The 21,535-nt window shown below is 43.6% G+C and overlaps 1 protein-coding gene across 1 annotated transcript in view; it reads right to left on the bottom strand.

The window, feature by feature from the left end:
* The window catches only part of LOC116322305 (formin-1-like), a 50,684-nt gene that overhangs the window by 20,913 nt on the left and 8,236 nt on the right, over positions 1–21,535 (bottom strand). The window contains exons 3-8 of the mRNA XM_039603313.1: positions 21,221–21,387; positions 16,237–16,357; positions 13,573–13,634; positions 11,497–12,197; positions 9,177–9,318; positions 2,451–2,538 (exon numbers count right to left, since the gene is read on the bottom strand). Coding sequence (XP_039459247.1) covers positions 2,451–2,538; positions 9,177–9,318; positions 11,497–12,197; positions 13,573–13,634; positions 16,237–16,357; positions 21,221–21,387 — 1,281 coding nt within the window. The remainder of the gene's footprint in view (positions 1–2,450; positions 2,539–9,176; positions 9,319–11,496; positions 12,198–13,572; positions 13,635–16,236; positions 16,358–21,220; positions 21,388–21,535) is intronic.

Raw genomic sequence — 21,535 nt, 5'->3', positions numbered from 1 at the left:
AGAAAGGAAAGCCTGAAACTGCTTAACCTCAGAGCTCACAGCTAGAACCACCAACAGCCAACTAATGAGCTTGAGGTGGGCAGTAGATGGTGGACTAAGGAAAAACAGGATGCCGGAGCAGATAGGAGGTGAATGCAACAGGCAATCGTTTAAAAGATTTTTGCACGTTCGAGTCTGTAAACAGAAGGCAAAATGAAACTATCACAGAAAGAGAAAGATTGTGTCGTAGGTTTATAGCTTAGTGATGCAAGTAGAAGTGGGTACGGTCAACACTGCTTTTGGATCCGCTCATGGTTGTCTGGTCGCTGTCAGCCGAGAAGGTCTGTACACGACCTGCTCCTCTGAAATGCGCTACTCAGCAGGACAACTTGTCTTTGTGACGGCCGCCGTGGCCACAGAGGAGACGCGTCACTCAGTCGCAAACTAATATTAGCAATTTATGTCGCAAATTCAAGCTGAAATTTGCAAACATTTGCCATCATAAACTACACAACATACCGCATCAGCTAAACCTGCTGATGTATTTACAAAATGTAAGACACTTATTTGACCCAAAAGAAGAAAACTGAACATCATAAAATCAAGTATACATGTGTTTCTGCTGGAGTACAGGGCTGCTTATTCATCCTGATTATTTTGGTGTGAGCTGCTCAGTGCAGGAGAATCTGGTGCTAGGTCCTTGTCTTAATTATACTGAAACCAACTGAACTAAATGGCACTTCTGATTATCAAAACACATAAAAAAACAACCCAAAAAACCATCTGCAAAAATGTCTTTAGAACAGATTTCTTTTTTTTAAATCAGTTGAATGTCTTATGTATTAAACTTGCACAGGTAATGTTAACAATTTTGGCCAACGATTACTTCCACCTAACAAGGTAACAATTTGCGTTCTGGTTCCCAGCTGTTCTCTTGTAGAGGAGCTGTCAATGTGGTCCCGACGTCTGGATCAGAGAAAACGCTGGAGGTCCATTTCCTACATCTTATTAGAGTGGATTATTCAGTCCCTCAGCCACGCAGCCGTCAATCACCCACCAAAGGGGGGCCTACTTCAGTGTGCACAGGAGCACTCTGATCCGAGGGGAGCCGGATATCTCTCCACACCGACAGATCAAAGCGTGCCTGCCAACGGCTTCACACCCTCTCCTTCCACTTTTCACTCGTGTATGTGTGTGCGCGTGTGTGTGTGTGGTGTGGTGTGTGTGTGGGGGAGAGCCTCCCTTTGCCCTTGAACCATGGTGGCCCTTGAGGTCGCCCAGTCACTTCCACGGGTGCAGTTGACCCCCCCTTCGCTCTTAACCCGAGTGCTGCCTTCTCTAGTTCCCTGCTTCCCACTCTCTCCCTCCCTAGTAGCTGTAATTACATTACATGTACCATGTCCTTTTAATTTGGCAACAAAGGGGAGGCAAGCAGGCGAAGCAAAGGACTAGAGCCCTCAGAAGTGCTTATTAAGGTGCTGTCCTTCATTGTCAGATTCAAATTGTCCATTTCGCATACACCTCCCATTAAAGCACAAGGAAGCAGCCTCACGCTGGGTGTGAGCAGGCCTTTTTTACCAAACTGACACTGGAACAGAAGAGAAACTGAACTGAAAGGGGGGCGAAATAAAGAAATCGAAACAGGATGGTTGTCCTGGTGTATCCGCTTTTCTGGCTTGTGTTTTGAGTTGGTTTTATGTGGTAGCGCAGTGTCTGCTAACTGTGGAACGTGGTTTTGTACATGCTTAGATCATTAGTGGGGTGTCAGTCCCATTAGGCTTGTGGAAACCGTCACTGGCTACAATAAACAGATCTGCTGGCCGCATGCTCAGACAAGCAGGCGGCAGGCATTCTCCGCCACAGTCCCAGGGCCGGACTAATTCCTGGCCCACCTATGACGTCCCCAACACACATACTATGCGTTTACTCACCCATGCAGGGACTTTGGACACGCACATGTATGCGTGCATTTTCCACAGAACAGCCAAGAATGCAATCAATCTATTCAGCTCTTAAAATGAAGGAGATGGCAATTTGATTTTAACCAGCGCAGGAGGCCCGTCAGAAAAAGCGAAAGGCTGCTTTCATCCCGACGTTGCCGTCTCACATTTTGACAAATCGAGGCATTTTCTTTCCCACAGTGGTAACTGGAAAAATCATCCACTTTCCACTTGAAACACAAATTAATCCAGAAAAAAAAAAAAAAAAAGTGTCTGGAGTTACAAATTAGTAGCTGTCAAGACACTGGAAATTATCCTCTGCTGCAGAGTTCACTATCTCATCTCTAAAAATAACTCCATCTGCATCTCCTCAGGAGTCCTGCTCACTTTAATGGTGAAGAGGAGAGTAAATTTAGTTTATCGCAGCTGAATCGGAATATGAGTTTATTCTGTGAAAGGCAGGAAAACAGTGTAGGGTTTGCAAGCTTCTAGACGCGATCAACAGGCTGACGCTGGAAAAGATTTTTTCACCTTGCTGAATGTCCTTCATCTCCAGATGCAGGCTTGATATCAGGATGCCAACTGCCTGGGAACGCTTCCCGTCCAGCAGCTTGATAATCTAGAGAGAAAGAAAAAAACAAACAAACCACAAAATAATTTACATTATAAAGTATCGAGAGAGTTGGGGGGGGGGGATTCAAATATGAAATACGGGTTACAGAAAAATGCAATTTTTTAGGTTAACAGGACATTTACTCTTTACGCAAATAGTCCCTCATTATTCAAAATGTGACATCAAATAACCTGAGGAACAGACAGTGAATAAAAAGTTCATTCGAGCAGCGAGAGGGTGGGTTAAATTCACCAGTTCCCCTCCGTGGCAGATGACGGATGACCAGCGAAACAGAGCGCCCGAAGCCCCAGTTAGTCCGAGCAGTCGGCGAATCACCCGGGATTGACCCAAATGACCGAACTAATCAGCACTAATTGTGATAACCCATCATTGTGACGCAAACTACCGGGAAATGTGGCACACGCACACACATAGCCGGGACCCTCTTTGTCAAGTTACATTAATGAGGAAGCGAACGTTAGGAAAAGCACCTCCTCCAAAGTTTACCAGAGAACACGTGCGAGATATAATCAAAAAATATCAAGTCGCAGTGAAAGTACAAAGGCAAAAAGTGGCACCATAAAAGGACAGTCTTGAAGAGCACGGCAAAGAGAAGCAGTGCTTTTATAACAAACTATAAATTCACAGGATTTTTATTTGTGCCTACACATGGTCACAATTACTTATAACTGAATTAGCCGTAAAACCAGAGAAAGTTTTGGCAAGGTAAAGCCCCGCTCTAAAAGTTAATGTGTCAGGCTTCTTCATTAGCTATTATGGTGTTGTTGGGTACTGGGCTGTCCAGTGGGAGCTGGAGAGCAGAAGCCTTAGAAGTTGGTATTGCATTACAGGGCGTTAGTGGGTGCCATGCTGCTTCCAGCTCTATTACCTGGATCACTAGGGATCTCCTACACTGGGGACTATGAAACGGCTGAGTACCAGGCTTTCCCAACACCTCTAATTAACCACTCTGGATGGGCCGCACTAAAAGCGCGCAGGAACCTTTGCAGAAGTCGCCAATTAGCCTAAACAGTTAAGTTAATGAGAAAAGACAAGTGATGCTGGATGCTTGCCTTGAGACACGCAAACAGCTCGGGGTAGGTGGAGAGAGCCGGGAGATGCTGATGCTGAGACAGGTAGACACCAATAGCTAATGGCTCCCTCCGGTGGAGAACAAGAGAACTGACCCGACACGGCTGAGGACGCTCGAGTAACGGAGACGAGTCAAAAGAAAGAAAGACTGCTCGCTTTTTTTTCCCCCTAAGAAAATAAACAAATCATGGAAGGAGACACTGGGATGTCAGAGCCTTGAGCTGAAGCAGGTGGCCGGTGTTAGGCGATGCGGCCTGGGTGATGCGGAATCAGAGCCGAACGGATAGTTTACACAGCCACGTCTGAGCGAGCGGCCTGCTCTGCAGTGATGTCTCTCTGACTATCCGTCTGAAATCACCCAGGCAAATGTTACAATAACAACTGGTTCGAGACTTCCCATCAATAACCAATTGTGATACACTCAGCAACCCCAGTCTCGCCCAGAAATGTTAATCTTACGCCCACTCTCCCACGTCATAGCCACGACTTCAAATATGTCTTTAATAAACGTAGTATGATTGCTCATAAGTTATTCCCATAAACCCGTAAAGCTGCTGTTTGTTAAAGGAGACTTGCCATGTATAAACTTGATAGAGCTCTGATTTATGTGCATAAAAGAGACCTCAGTTTTTGTGTTTACTAATGTGCATATTTGCACACGCACAAACCGGCATATTTAACCGGAATTATTCCCTCATCGTCATCCCTCCCTCCCCTCCTCGATCCTCAAAAATGCACCGACGTGCCCATCGCCTTCTCCCCCGCTCACATAGGTGCCCATACTTTATCGCCTCCACCAGCCATCGGGGTGAAGCCACATGCGTGCAATTATACCCCCGGTCCGGTCTTCCCCGGTGAGAGAGCTCTCGTCTATGTCGTCTCCTCAGCTTTGATATGCTAATCGGCGCAGAGAGACGAGCTCCAGAGTAAACAAGAGCTTTGATTTTTCTATGGCACACATGATAAAGATTAACTCACTCATGTAGGCATCGCCTGCATCCCCCGTGTTTCAACTTTTGGCGTGTGCAGTTGCTGGAAAACGGGGAAGTGGCTCATATGCATAATGTACACACACATTCCTTTCCCACCCACTCATCTCCTCTCGCCGTCCACAGCCCCCGGGGCTGTGGTGTTAGCATGTTCTGGCAACACTTTCTGAGCAAGTGCATGAGGACATGCCGTCACCACACAGGTGTGTTCAAGCAAGCGGGCACACGCAGAAACACACAAATAGAGACAAACAGACTCCTTAATACAGATACGTAACCAGATTCGCTGGCATCGTTAGACTGAAAACGAGTGTGCTGACAGATGGGAGGCAGGTAGTCCACATGTGTGTCAGCCAGTATTGCGCAGAGGAAGACGTCACGCCAAACTGAGAAGCTATCACCTACATCCCTGTCCAATCAGAACCTCCAGAATAAAAGAGTCTTTTCAACAGTCGTGCTTAAATCTCTGTTCTGGGCAGACATTTAAAAAAGCTTCCGAGTGTGTTTAAAGAACCACATGGGGAGAATGATTTTTGCGAAAACTACAGAACAAGACAGATTTATTAACAAACCTCCTACAACTTAGAGGGAGGTGAAGGTGCAGCGCTGCCAGAAGCTTACAGGAAAACAGACAATCAAAAAAAAGGAAGCATGTCCCACTGCGCATGAAGTTTCTTGATCTCTTCTACAGAAGTCTATGTTTATTTTACTTATTTTATTAAGAAACAACTATTACAAGTTGAAACAAGTAGATGAAGAAAGAACAGGTCAGTTATAGGAAATACAGTACAGTGAAATACTCTTTATATTTTACGTCTAAGGAGCCAGACACTGTTGTATTTTTGAAAGAAGCCTTGAAGAATATTTTGTCCTGGCTTCTTCAAGGCCTTTCAAAACGTTTCTTCGGACACTGACTGTCCAGCTGTGAATAGGGATGGGTACCGGTGTCCGGTGCCATTATGGCACCGGTTCTGACATAAACGGTAGTAACCAGACCGAAAAGCAGCGCACATTTCAGTGTTTTTTTTCCTGAGATGTCATACACTTTGGATTCTAGCCAATCATTTTACCTTTCCAAGGATAGTAGGCGGGCCCAGGTACGTACGTTCTTTTAGAGCAGAGCTACAGATTAAAAATGCCCAAGGTGAAGCGGTCAAAAGTCTGGCTGTACTTCACAGCAAAAGATGCAAACTCAGCAGCCTGAAACAAGTGCTTTAAGCTGATACTGTGATACTGTCAAAGGAGGTAACACCTCAAATCTGATGAAACACCTGGCGACGTATAGCATTTTGTTAAAAGCCGAGAAATGCACCGTATTTGATAGCTTGCTGCGAGACCTCACACCGTGCACATCTACTGCGGGTGTGGTGCCTGTTATCGGACATGGAGTTAGCAACATCCCCCAAGAACCCGAAGAGTAGAGTCCTGGCCCCTAGCCCTGTCAGTGTAGCAGAAATGATGAGGGATGATGATGGCGGCAGCAGCCGTTCTCCTCTGCGTGAGTAGCTTCATGTTGTTCGTGTGTAATTAACGTTGAGTACGCTAACCACATTATTACATTAATGCATGTAAGGTGAACTAGCAAACACCGTCGTAGTTACATGCGGCTGTCTTCTTGTTTAATGGCAGATACTCCCTTCATGTTGTATCAACAGAAAAGGCTAACTTGGTTATCATTTTGCAGAAAAAAAGAGACTGCTAAAAATAAAAACATAGGAGGTTTTTGGACAAAGTTTGTGTTCTCCATTCTTTAAGCACCGGTTCGAGCACCGTTTAAGCACCGGCACCGTTTCAAAAGTACCGGTTTGGCACCGGTATCGGATAAAACCTAAACGATACACATTCCTAGCTGTGAAGCCACTCAACACTGACTTATGAATCCTTCAAGCATAAAAACCAATGTTCTGTCTGCACATCACAGACTATTTGGAAAAGAAAGAACTTTAAATTGAATCTTCAGGCACTTTTCGCTTGCACTTTAGGGAATAAAAAAAAAAAAATGCCAATGAAAACACAGTTTGAGAGCCATAAAATAGTATTTATGCACCAACAGTGATTCCGATTGGTGTGCAGTGTGAAGAAAAAAATTGGACAAGTGGAGGACAAAAGAAGAAGTGCTTGACTCAAAAGCACTGACCACAGGGTTTAATGGAGTGATGAATCCATATTTGAAAATTTTGGTTGAAATCACTGTCGATACGTACTGAGGAGATCAAGACAGCGTTACAACAGTGAGTATCTAAAGCCATCTGTAAAAGACTGTTGAGGCTCTGTCATGATTTGGGGCTGAATTTTAGCCAGTGGATGTCAACGTTACTGAAGCAGGGTGGGATCATGTTGACAGAACGGAACAAAAGGCAGCCAACATCCAAAGAAGAGCCCTGAATGTCCTTCAAGAAGCCTGGAGAACTACTCCTACAGACTACTTACAGAAATGATAAGAAAGCTGAAAGAGTTCAGGATGTGTTAAAGAATAAAGGTGGTCACACCACAAATATTGACTTTAAAGTATAAATTGTATTTCCATGTATGTTTCCACAGTCCAATAATTGCTGCATTTCCCAATTTTTCCCAGAACTGAATGGCTCAAGACTTTTGCACAGCAGGTAAAGCAGTAGCTTAGCTTTCCATATGAATTCTACTTTTCTTAGCAAGTTATTTGAATACTTTATTTCTGTTCTGTGATTCAAACGCATCACTATAGTCTCTAACATTTGTTGATAATTTAGCTACTTCCTGCCATCTAAAAAACACATTTATTAAGCTTCAGACTAACTGATAAAATGAAACAGCTTGCAACCAGGACTATGACGGTGTGCTCACAAACCTACGTGGAAAGATGACGCAGTGAAAATTGTGGAAGCCCTATTCCTTTGCACCCTGAAGGAATTTAAACAGTGTGACATCCTCTCACAGAAGCCTAAGCAGATGCAACTCATGAGCCAAAAATACTTGCCTGTGAATTACATGTATCACTTAATGTAACATGACTAATGCTACAATGTCATCCAAATATCCTGGAGGTTGTGAGCCTGCCTCTGCTTCAGTGCTGCAGGACTCTGTCAGACAACAAGTAAACAACGTGTACTTTTATACTCTGCAGTTGCTGGGGGGCCTATAGCGTTCTCTTTTGTACCATCTACGATATCCTTATCCATTTTCTTTCCTTCTTCCGCTCAGAAGCAGCTAATCTTCTGTTATACTTTTTTTCCTTACTCCCCAGCTTCCCAAAAAGATGTGGCTCGCTTTCCTTTCTTTCCTGTACTTTAACCAGCTGAACTTCTTGGAAACCATCATCTGCTGGTTATTATTTAGATGATCTCCCTCACAAATTATTTCTCCTCCAGTCACTCAGAGTATAAACTTTCAGGGATAGGAAATGATTAAGTAAACAAGTTTCTATTATTCCGATGACCTTTCCAGTGAGCTGAACGTCAAGGCAGCCGGAAACAATTCCCCCCTTTCCTCTTTAACCCAAGAAAAAAACTGCATAAAATAAAATAAAATAAAACCACAGTACTGAGAACAAAATGTCTAAACACAGATAACAAATCCAGCCGGCGTAGCACAAAGGTCCTTCTTTCAAATACGGGGGGGAGGGGACAAGTGTTATGTTGGACATGAGATTTTTTGATTGTTATGAATTTGCTTCAACATGTTGTTATTAATGGGGGTCAAACCTCCTTTAGAGTGATGTAAGCCCAGACAGGAGACAGTTGGCCAGATCTGTGTCTGGACTTGGCTCTCTGTGTTGGATCAAATGTTGGACAGTCTGAGTGACCCGACTGAATCGGGAGATCTTGGGATGGACACACACATACACACATTCTGGCCCTCTGGAGCCGAGTGGAGCCTTAACAAATTGATCAGAAAAGGGGACGCGTATGGATTTAGAGGTTAAAGTCTGGGGCAGCGGCTGATTTTTAACTGCTCGGACGCCTTGGCGGGGACCGCGAGGCGGCCGGGACGCTGACACAGCGCTGGCTGCGAGAGAGAGAGGTGCAGAGTTGCAGGATTTAACACGACGGCATCGAGGAGTCTTTGGTGGGGTAGAGGGAATGGCGGATCAATCGGGCAGAAAGCACATCTGTGTTGATTTTTTGTTCTTGATTTGAAAAATTAACCTTGCACAAAAGGGAAACGGCATAATCCTGAAGCCCTGGTTACGCCACACTGCAGAACTCGATCATGGGGGGGAGAAAAGCACACACCAACACACACATAAGGGAGTGAACTTGATAGCCAGTGTTGGCCCAGTGTAGGACCTGGCAACTACAGACAACAATCTGGAGGAGGGCTTGATGAGGCTCGCAATCAATTTTTTTTTCCTCCTTTTGTTTCACCTTTTGTTATTTCTTCCTTGGATTTACGAGTGAAGATGACGGCAGACAGAAAGCCTCTGTTAAACAAAGCTAGATGAAAAAAAAAAAGCCTGCCCTCAGCTGGCAAAAACGTGCAAGATAACCATGTGCAAAAGAATAAAGTGATGAATTAAGCTTTCAACACAGCGCCCAAAGTCAATACAACCCAAGCCGGGGAGTGAGTGGAGCCAAATGATGCTACCTTCTTAGTTTTGGCTTTCTTCTCATACGTGTCCGACAGCGGCTTCTTCTTCGGTTGCAGTGTGGCCTTGGAAAAAAGGTCCTCAAACTCTTTGGCGTTGACGATGTTTGGCTCCTCCAGAGAACACCATAAAGTGTTGTTGCTAAAAAAAAAAAAAAAAAAAAAAAAAATGCAGATCATAAATTTTTTAAATATAAACAGACCATGAAAAACTGAGGTTATAGGGTGTAAAACATTCGATCACAGTCACGGCGGCTCATAGAACGGCTAGCAACATGGAGGCTACTTGAACCACACAAAATTGAGTGTTTTCCATGTTTGGAAGCTCATTTGATGTTGTCCATTTTGCTGTTTGGACAAAAACCTGGCAGCCACGGTCGCAATCTTGACTTTTAAGAGCGCCGTTTATAACCCGGGTGATAGAAATAAAAGTTTAAAGACAAGCTTGTCTCTGTAATAAACCACCATTTCCAGGCAAAGGACAAAATTACGGGGAGCAATGCTGTGTTGCAGAAGTTGCCGAGTAACGTGGAAAAAGAAACAAACGGAGGCGCAAAGCGAGAACGAGAGGTGTCTAAGAGTCAAGAGGGTGTTCAGCAGTTTGCTGTTAAAAACACATCTACTTCTCTGTTTAGTTCAACTCAACCCATCTGTCTCTGCTTCCCCCCACCCCACCCACATCACGTCTGGTCATCAAAATGACATTAACGCCACAATCAGCAGGCTCCTCCCACCCGAAATGTATTCTAAACAAAGAATTCGGAATGACAGGATTCATAATTTTCCTATTATCTCCTCACACGTCACAGTTCTTCTTGCAGGTCACCATTGAACGATATTACAGCCGGCAGGCCACCTTAGGAGAGCCTGGATGTAACCGCACCGGGTGCAAGTGCTTGGAGGCTTATCGTGGCTTAAATACCAGAGCAATCAACTGCCTTTCAACAGTGACTAGATTAGGGTCAAGCAAGTTCAGTTGCATCTCCAAAGTATGCATTTGCATGGGTGAGCATTTTTATCTAGGGCAGCCAAGAGGCTTTGTAATGATACCGCCTTAAAAACAAACAAACAAATCCTTGGATTTTTTTCTCTCCTACCTCGAGTCCAACAAACATCTGATGGCTCTGATGCAGGAAAGTAGCTTACTAAAGAAACTCAGACCCGACTCCCCCTCCTGGCAAAAAGAAAAAAAAATCCACAAGACAACTTTCTAATTGGACTACGGCTATAAGTGAATTCAGATCCACCTTTAAATTCTCCCCCTGTCGTACACGCTGCCCACTGTACTCCACATCTCAGGTTACATACAGACACTGGGCACCATTTCAAACCTCACACTGCATCCCCCCTTACAGCCCCCCCAACCTCATAACTCAGACCTTCACACCATTAACACAGATCACACAGCTGATCCAGCTACAGTTAAACATCTGACCCATTTAATGCCCCTTAACTTGGCCCTTTATAGTTAAATTTATAGCTGACACGAAACTGCTGCAGTGTAGACACTTAGTCCTCGAGCGCTGGCCACAACCGGCGAGAGAACACGAACCGCAGCTCAGCTTCTCCCCACTAATCCAGCCATGGAAATACAAGGCCATAAAGCTGAAAGGCTGGCACTCAAAGGCAACAACCACAGCCACAGTAAATGGTCTGGATAATCCACTTACTATTACAGAGCATCTCAATAGGGCCTTTAGATGAGGGAGTGCGGTGCAGCAACCATATCTCTGAAATCTCTTTGAATAGGAGCATTCAAGCCTTAGACTGAGACCCCATTAGCCCAGAGCCAATAATGCCTACAACTTCATTTGCACTGGGATGACAGGGCCACTCCTTTGACTGCTGGATAGTTGTGTATCTAACCCATGCAGTCCTTAAAAGTAGCATGTTTACATCAGTAACAAAGGAAACAGCAAAAGCATTTACATCTTTAAAATCATCTTATTGAAGTTTGATTTTGAAGTATTAGCGTAAAGTTTAAAAACAACAACAACAACAACAACAAAAAACAAAAAAAAACACCCCCTGCAGTTTGCAAAATAATGGCTAAATCTATAGTTATAGATGTTTTTGGGACCATGACACATACTGTGGGACATTTTAAGAGGGAGTATATAATTAAATTCTGTAGTGTGGTGTGGTGTACAAACCCTGTAAGTGCACCACAGATTTTCAATGACATCAAACCTAGTTTGGCATTTTTTTTGCTTCACTTTCACTTGTTACGAGTTTGCAGCTCTATAAAAAAAAAAAAAAGCTAAGCTGTAAACTGAAGTCCAATGGAGCCCCAGTGGATTGAATCCTGTGTTATACATACTTGTTGTCCTGTATCTGGATCCGGGTCCAGTACAGAGGCTTCATGGGACACGCAGGCTCGACGGCAGGTTTCCGTGGGGCCATATCTGCTTTCTGGCCGAGACCGAATCCCCCCATAGGTGGAGGAGGTGGGGGGCCCATTCCTGGAGGAGGGGGAGGAGGAGGTGGGCCACTGCCAGGTAAGCCAGGAGGGGGAGGTGGTGGAGGAGGTGGGGGTGGTGGGCCACCTCCAGGGGGAGGAGGTGGTGGTGGAGGGGGTGGCGGCGGGGCTCCAGTGTTGCCCGGCAAAGGAGGAGGAGGAGGGGGTACTGGTGGCCCTGAGAAACCTGGTAGAGGAGGAGGAGGAGGAGGAGGTGGTGGCGGTGCAGAAGGCCCTTGGTCCATTTCAGCCTTTAGATTAAGTCCGATCGAGTCCAAGTTGAGTTTTTTCGGTAGGTTCTGACTGGGGCTTTGAGCCAGCCCGCCTCCATCACCCTCGGCGCTCTTGATGAACGTCTCCCGGTCTGTCTGGATACCCACAGTGCGGCAGGTCTTGGCTATGGGGTCATCTCCGGTGAACACAGCAACATGGCGGACCTCATGGCGTTCCCGTCCTGCGTTGTACGGCTTGTCTCCTTCCAAACTGGCAATGACTTCCTCCAGGTGTGATATGGACACCGCGTGCTCACCACGCAGCTGGAACATCTTAACCTCAAACTCTGACTGTAAGAAGAAAATTGCCATGAGAACAAATCCAGAGTATCAGCAACTTCAGTCATTTCCCACCACCCAACAGAACTGTATCAGGCGGCAGACGGCGTTTTCCCTGAGATGAATTTGGACTAGAGTGCCTACTTATTCTTCCAAGTACACGATTCTTTATTTAAAGAAGGTATTAGATCTCTTCATCTTTGTTTCAGCTTTATTCCAATTAAAAGTTTCCCTCAGGTTAGTACCCGATTCTTACAGTAAAATCCCCAAAGTCCAATTTTTATTTGACATTTCAAACAAGGAGAACCAAACAAAGCAAAGCACTGATTTTAAAGATAAACTGTTTTGCAATAAATCTTACACATGTTCCTTATTAACTCATGTCAGTTTAGAAATAGAATTAGCCCAGCCTTTGTTGTGGTTCGACTGCGGTACATGTTTCTCTGTGTCAGCAGTGGATTCGAAAGATTAAGACAAAATTAATGGCTTTCAGCAGAAATTTAGGAAAAAAAAAAAAAAAAAACGATTCTGAGGTCAGACTTTTTCGTGGGAGTGGCCCAGAGAGCAAATTATTATCAGTGGTACAAATTCTATAACACAGCCAGAACTTTAGTCTGTCTCTTTCATTTTTCTAAGAGCAAATTTGTTTAAATAGGCAGATTAAACATATTTCAAATACTTCCAAATCACCGTTTTTGAAAAATGATAAACTAACTAAAATTTTTAAGGGGACATTTGATGGGAGCCATCTGTGTGTCTGCGTGTGCTTATGTGTGTGAAAGGACTGAACAGCTGGAAGTTGTAATGGTACACATTAAGTAATCCAAGTTTGCCTCAAGACTTCTATTATAGCAAGCGCTTTTAAATTGGTTTGTTCATTTATAATTGCCTTCATTTTTCCCACCATCTAAGATCTCTTTTCTCTGCATAATGTCAGGATTGTAAAATTCCAATTACATTTCATATATCATAGCGCTTCATGCACATTTGTCCATCAAAGTTTGACAGGCTTGATGTTAGTTCATCACTTTAACCTGAATAGCTCAAAGGTTCCAGCCTTTTAGTTTGCATACTGAAGCTACTCCAGCTGAGTATTTCATGCTTACTTAGTGCCATCTTGTGGTCATAACTGTCATCTGCTATGAGAACCCAAATTCCCACAGCTGAACTTGTCCTTCATTTATATCTTGCACAAATGTACAGCTTAAGCTCGATTCACACTGAAATTTAATTCCCTAACTCAGGTGCTATAACATGCCTGTCATGACTCAGATGTAAGACCACATTGTCTCTGTTGTCTGTATCAGTATTAGTTTAGTTTTTCTTTTTTGACCCTTTTGCTCATTTCCCCCCGTCTCTGGTTTACAGCAGTCATGAGAAAACTTACATGCATCTTTTCCAGCTCTTCCTTGCATTCTCTCTTCAGCTGCAAGAGGGCAGCCTGGTGCTCTGGAAGAATGCAGGACAAAGGCACATTAACACAGCATATTCTGCATATACAGCAGGGGGAAATAAGTAATGAATGTGTCACCAATTAAACCACTAATAGTGCTCTTGACATGAAATTCTCAATAGATGTCGGTAACAACCTGTCCAATCCACACAAGCAAAGAAATCAAACCATAGATGTCCAGAAATTAAGCTGTGTGCCACGTCAATATCACCAAATTGGTGATGTCTTTAATACTTTACTTTTACAAGATTCAGTTATCACTGCTCACTGTTTTCCATTTATTTATAGAAAAAGGGTGTTGAATTATGAAGTGATTCAACACATGAATATTTCAACATCAAGTTTATCTGTGAAACAGAGCCAGTTCAACAACTTTTACAGCAGCCTTTAATGATAAAAATACTAGAGAAGGGCGGATCACTTTCACTAAACAACTCAACCAACCAGTTTCACATACCATGCTGCCGGCTAAACAAACACCAATAGAAAACATTTAGATAAAATATGCTGATCTGGTTTCCCTGACAGAATAAAAAAAACTAACACAAAACTTGCTTGACATTCATAATGTTATAATAATGTAGCTTATGTGCAAGTTCATTAAGGAAGATTTGTGTTCATTCATCCGACCGCCTGTATTCTGGGGCGCTTGTGATGCTAGTTTATTCTTTACATCACTTCCACTTTCCCACACTGTCACACTCTGTTCTGTCATCATCCCTCCGGCCGGATCAATTTTCCTACCCGCCTTCAATGAGCTAATCAGTCTCTGTTCCACGTGCCTTAAATCTAAGAACTCATCTGTCACGCTGCCTTTTCAGACATTCATTTGTGTGATTCGCCTCCTGCCCATCTAATGCTGACCAGTTTTAAATCCTGGGTCTCCACCTGCTTCTTGTCTGCTACCACCTGCGTCCTAGCAGGGCTTTAAAACCTAAGGGCCATTTTGTCCTGACAAACAGTCTAATCCAGCCTGGTGGACTGCTTTGAAAAACATAAAGGAGGACAAAAACTTTGCACTTTTACCCATATTTTCCGAATTTCCGAACTCCCTCATGGCCATTTATACCACACCAACATAATTAACTAACATATAAATAATTAAAAGGACAGAAAAGAAAACAGTTGAAACTGTGCTTCTTTTTTATATCAAGGGATTAAAGGTGTAGCTGAACTTCTGTACAGTGACAGAAAAACTGTGTTTCACTGCTCTGGTCCACTTAAGATTAAAGTGGGCTGACATCCCTGACATCTGGGACGTCCTCTCCTACTTCCTACCATTGTTGGTTCGTTATGCATCTCCAGAGTCTAATCGCCAAAGAATTTATCACTCCAACCATGTCCGTCAATAAATCAATTCTTTCACCTGATCTCTTCTCACTGACATATATATGGCCACATGTTTATTTTCAGATTACAGCAGAATCCAAATACATTATTAATGTTAACTTTCAACTCAGAGCTACTTGATCTCACTGTTACAGACACACACACATAGTGCTGCATTTGTTTATTAACTACAGCTATAACTGTACTGTTGAACGCTTCCGCTGATGAGTCAAGTCTTAGTTTAAATCCACGTCTGTCCATTTTGTGAACAGTTAGTTGTAGTGACTAACAAACCAACAAGCTATTCTTCATTGAAACACTAAATGCCATTTATGGAGTTTTATGAATGCTAATTTAAGGAGTACAGGTCTGTAACTTCACCTACTTCTAAGGTGCATTAAGCAGTGGAAAAAGTCCCACAAAGCACTTGTAGTATGCATTATGTCCCAATTTTACTGCAAGAAAAAGAAAGAAAAAGATTTGTGGCTCTCATCAGCGACATAAAGACTTCACATCCAGCGTCTGTAATCCGTAAATTAACAAATACTTTAAAGATATCTGATTGCATGCACGGTTTATATGGTCTACATGGCTTATAGCCTGGACTTTGCTCTGCTTCTTAAATTCCACACACACTACTGTATTTGACAAAAGCAAAGCTGGAACACGGGACCCAGATCACTGCACTGGAATAATCCATTTTAGCTAGTCTGAATCTATTTTCTGGGATGAAGCTACACCACGGGGAACACCCAACATCTGTTGCACTGCTGCTGTGATTTAACTTTAGGCTGTAATTTAATCACCTTTGTGCGCCTTTAACTTATGTGTGTGTCATTGCACCTTTTAAAGAACACATCAGGCTAAACATGGCAAGTTGCCAGGCCAATCTTTGTTTTTCACCCCACTTTGAGCCACACATGGTGCCCTGTGGTAATAACAAAAACGGCATCATTAAGGTGCAGACACAGCCTCATAGTGCTCTTAGATAGAATTAAAGGTCTTACACACCGACACTATTGCTTTTATCTCAGACACGTAAAGTGTGATCATTCGAGGGTTAGATGACAGGGCTGCTGTATTTGTTTCTGGGTTTTAAAAGTTGAACATTAACTCACAGATTCTGTGGCTAGTAGCTTTCATTTACAAGGCTAATCAACGTGAGGCCTGTTGGTGTAAGCTTGGCTGGTGTGACTCTTAGTCAGCATTCCTGCTCTTAGGTGTAAATACAGGCAGCACCGCCTAAGCCTACAAGCTTGTGGTTCTTACCTGCCTCGGTGTACTTGAGCCCCACCTTCTCTTCTTCATCCTTGGGTTTGGGTGGTGGCCACACAGCCTGAAGACGCCCTGGAGTCCGGTCCTCACTGTCTGTAGGAGACGTGACTTCTGTCTATGGAAAGAAAACAAACAAACAAAAAAAACTTTAAGCTATGTATTTATTATAAAGACATGGAATAAAGTCTTAAAACTTTATTCCATGTCTTTATAAAATGACTAATTAGACTAATTCAATAAGACTAATTCAACATTATATATGGTGCAGTGATTACATACAATGGCTTCTTTGGGACTTTTAACCTCCTTGCTAGGAGATTTGGTGGTTCTCTCAAATATCGACCTCAGATTTTCCTTATCGTTTTTTAATTTCTTTTTCACTGCCTCCAGATCTACAGCTTCTGTCTTCTCCTTTTTGGTGGTCTTGGGCCCGAGGAGGTTTTTGAAGGTTTCGTAGGCCATGTCTGAGGTCGTCTTTCGCTCAGGAGTGGAAGCCGGAGTCTCTGGAGTTTTCGCTCCTGAAACAACTTCTCCTTCTGCAGACTCTTTTTTGCTTCCTGAAGAATCTCCCTCCTGCCCATTAACTGAGTTTTTTGGGTCATCGTTGTCCAGCTTAAGCAGATGACTGAGTTGTCCCACTACGGTGCTTTTAGTTTCTGTAATAGATTTAGGTTCAGTGTGTTTCTTCATAGGAGAGCCTGTCTTCTGTTCGGGGAAGAGCTTGGCTTTGTTCACAGACTTCTTGAGGTTAAGCAGAGCCAGCTCAGAATCCTTCTCCCTCTGCTTGATCTCTGACACAACCTCCCTATCTTCCCCTACTCCTCCTTTCTTCAGCACCCGCAAACCACTGAATAGAGCAGGCATCTGAAAGGACGGGGGTGAAGAGATTTCTGCACCCCTGGATGGAGATGAGGTGGACGAAGCCGATAATGTGCTGGTCTTAGGAGTTTTTGTGAGCTTAGCATCTGGACCAGAAACTGCCTGGCTGTCACTTTTAGTCTTTTTAGATGGAGAAGACGGTGACAAGGGTTTCTTAAAGCCAGTGTCTGACTGCTCCTCTGGAGATGACGTTGGGTCTGAGGCTTTATGAGTCTCAGGGCTGGAGGGAACAGAGGAAGATATCTGGCTAGAACGAAGTTCATCCGTTTGCTCAGCTGGTTCTTCCTTTTGTGTACCGTCCGTCTGTTTTGTAGGAGAAGTCACATTAGCATCACTGTCTGCAGTTTCCACAGACTGATTCCCAGAGATAATTGAGGGAACTGGTTCAGAGCAATCTATTCCATCATACTCCTCACTCTCACCTGTTCCCACATCTCCAGCAACCAATGGTTCTGCACTCTCAGACACTGTGGGAGTACTTTCCTTGGGAGCGTGGCCAGTTCTCCGTTTGGAAATTGAAGAAAGCTGAACAGTCTTAGAGATACTTCTGCCAGCAAACCTGCTGGAATATAACATAGCCTCTACGCGGGATCTCTCTGTAAGTTTGTGTGTTCTAAACATGGGCACTTGTAGCGCTGCTTCACTGGCATCTCGGTCCTCTTGGTCTACTTTTTTACCGTCGTCCTCTGATAGAGCAGACTTCTTGGCCTCGTGGGTCGCTTCCTCGTCCTCATTTTCATTGTCACTATGCGTTTCCACCCTAGTGACCTGGACCAAATCTGGGTCAAGCGGGGCTTCAGCTGCTACTTTAACCTGTTCGCCAGAGTCGCTGATTGACGATTCGACCTTTTGCACTGTACGACCGGTAGCAGTCACATCACCCTGAGCCGAATCCTCCCTCCCTTGGAGTTTGTTCTCAGTGTTAACAGATTGACTGTCATCAGCGTCATACGTCTCTCCATCTGGAAGCTCTTTAAATGAGACCAGCACGGCACACTCCACATCCGAAGAGGTTGAGCGATCCCGTGTGAAGAAATTGCTCAAGACACCTCGGAGACTGGGCTGTTTGCCCTGTTCAAATAAGTCACTACTTGCGCTGTCCATTTTTGTTACTCCAACTAAGAGCAGATGCAAACCAACACAAGTAGATGCTCCAGCAAACTGTCCATTTAAAATGTCACACAGAAAAAGTTTGTCACCCCACCTCTAGTTAGCCAAGCTGCTCCTATTCCACCTCTGCCGTTGGCTGGGAACAAAAGGGCTTTGTGTGGACAAAACTCCACAGCTCCTCTTACCTTCTCCTGGAGGGTGCCAATAACAAAAACTATCCTGTAATCCTGTTTAGTGACACACTCACAGGTTCCATGTGGTAGACTTTATTATTTTCACATAAAGACTTCTACCGCCTTTGTTTTCAGAGGTACAGCCAAGTCTCCCCCTTGCGAGTGAGATTCCCATGACGCTGCAAGTGAAGTCAATCTGTTCAGTGGCTGGAAGCATGTCCCGCTGTAATCTCCCTGGGACAGCAGGAGAAAACTGTTCACCTGCCTTTCACAATAGCATTTCCTAGTGTTCAGCGAGTCGGGAGGTATTTTCCCATAAAGCCACAGGACATAAGTCTCTGGTGTACAATCCCAAACCTGTGACTTGAAATACGTTTCCAAGCTGAGGCTGTCTTCTTTTCCGTGGATCTGTCCCAGTTCACACACACAAAAAAAAACTTGTGCGTGCTGCCGTGTGAGAAAACGCTGTCAGACTTCACTGCTCTACCCAGTCTGGGAATGCCTTCCTTCAGGCCCCTCCCTTACTGGGAGGAGTGCCTTGCTCTACAGGTGTCTGATTACCCATGCTCACTTCCTTATGGCTTGTGAGATAAGGCAGAAAACACAGTCACTGTGTGGTCAGGTACAGAGAAGCAGAGGTCCAGCTAGGATTACACTATTAAGCAGTGAACTACAGCAGCAAAGTGCTAAAGATGTGATTAGTCAGCATGACCACTTCCAGCTCCAGTATGCTAATATGCTAACATGATTAGCAGCTTATGAACGGGACTGAATTCGACAAGAAAGCAATGCGATTTTATTCACCTACCTTAAGTGTGAGCATGACCACACTGTGTGTACTGAGTGCTGACAATTTAGATCCAAACTGGAATATTAGCTTTGTTAACACTGTTTCTAAAGAGGTTTTTAAAAACTAAGGTGCTAGCTGCAAGGCAATGCTAGCATTCCATTAATAATATGTGATAAGGTAGAAAAAGATGAAAACAGGACATATAAATAACTTTCTGGGCTTTGAACTATCTATGTTGGTTAGCATAAAACTGGTCTGAAATGCTCTATAGGGTTTGGATAAAGGTCAGCAGGTGGTGGGGTAGAAAGTTCAAATTGCTGTTTCCTTAGCAACCACAGGTCACCCTTCCTGCATTCCTTCAGACTACTGGACTTTCTCTCTCTTGTTTATCTATATGTGCAAGAAACTGTTTGTAGACAAAGTAACGTTGTAAATTGTAGAGCACTGTGCCATGAAAAGCACAAACAGTGATGACTTCTGTGGTTGAGGCATTATTTTATGTAAGAGTAGTGGCATTTCACCCCACAGTAGGCTGCTCGGGTTGGTTGTGCTAGAAAGAGCCCCAATGACAGACAATGTGATGCGATCTGATATGTGGTTACAGGCCGAATATCATGTAAATGCTACAGATAAAAATACTTTTCCCCATTCACATAACTGGGTGGGGTCCCTGCCTCCCTGCCTTTGTGTTTTCACCTGTACACACACTAAAAGACACTATGCACAGCTGAGGTGCGTTTTTCTAATACCATAAAACAAACAACAATGCCACGCCACACATAATGCTGTCACTCTCAAAACAACACACAGGACCTAATTATATGCAACGTGCCCTTACACTGGTATGCCATCTGATTATGCTCACAGCCAGATCTGTTATGGTGTATTAGTAAACAATGCATGTCTTGACCTGATACACTACCCACCTAAAACCGCACCCAGATAATCTCCCACAGGAATGTCTCTGATCTGGAGCACTTCAAGTACTCCAGAGGTTTTACATATAATGTTCAGACGCATTCTATTCAACAGGATTATATAAATCACATGCTCAGGAAAATAATTTGTGTTGCCATTTCTCTTTAATGGGAAAATATCACCAATTACCTTAAAAAGCATGAACATATAAGAGCATACCAAGGCTGAAATTGAAAGTCACATTCATTCCTCTGAATGTGAGAGTTTCAAGTGGAAGGATTCCCACTTAGCTTTGGTTTAGAACTGTAGTCTACAGATTAGGATTCATGACCCATTTCTAAGGATTCATGATCAGATGGTTAGATGCCAGAGTAGACACAAATCCCCATGAGTCCCCGGTGGGTTGGGGGGGTAACTGCTGGGGAACATTGTTCTGGGTGTGGAAACAGTCAAGTGTGAAACTGGATTTTTTTGAAGTTGCCAAGTATATTAGAGCTCTACTGAAGCCTGAAAATGATAGGCTCATTAGAGATGTTTTTTCATAATAAAACATAAATAAACAATTTTCAACTTTTCAGCCACTGACATTGATAAATGGCACAATACACCAACAGCAGCCAAAAAGCCCAGCATCACCTCATACGGATATTTGGCTGCATTTTACAAAAAAAGGAATTTGTTTAACTTTACAGCAATGTGTTTGCAAAACTGGTTTGTGAAAGCACTGCTACACTCTGCAACACCATCTGCATCTGCATGCATGTGCTGCAAACATAATGCTGGGAGTATTTTAGATGATGGAGCAGCTCTGCGGGACAAACTGTGCAATGGAACTATTTCTAAATGACTTCAAGCATCTTTTTCTTTGTTAGGTTCTGTAAGAAATGAATAAAGAAATGTTCTAATACAAATTTGGATCCATTTCCCATTTGTAGGGATTCATGATCCGGATGTTAGATGACAATATCGATATCATCTGTACTGAAATATTACACCAATACCAATACTGGCACATATTGGATAACATATACACAGTTGCCAGTTTATGCGTGATAGTCAAATATGTGCAAATGCTTATAAAAAAAAAAAAAAAAAAAAAAAATCTCACCGTGCATTCCAGCTTGGGATAATATGGAGTATCCCCAATAATGTCATCCTCGGGAGGTGTGATGCGTAGGAAATCCAGGTGATCAGGCCGTGGAACACGTGAAGGGGTCTCTTGAGAGTCATCGCCATCCAGCGTCCAAATATCATCCTGACGCAAGAGGGACTCTTCTATGAAGACACAAAGAAGCATGCGGCCACAGGGCTTTGTTAATGGTTGCAGCTGTGTAAGACATCGTGCCGCAAATTAATTGGAAAAACAAGCGCAGTCGCATGTGTGATGGGTAAATAAGAAGCACCGACTGTTTTCCTGTGTAAC

Source organism: Oreochromis aureus, linkage group 19 (assembly GCF_013358895.1).
Source record: "Oreochromis aureus strain Israel breed Guangdong linkage group 19, ZZ_aureus, whole genome shotgun sequence".
Lineage (NCBI taxonomy): Eukaryota > Metazoa > Chordata > Actinopteri > Cichliformes > Cichlidae > Oreochromis > Oreochromis aureus.
The sequence above is the reverse complement of the archived record's forward strand: the minus strand, read 5'-3'. Positions and strand labels throughout refer to the sequence as shown.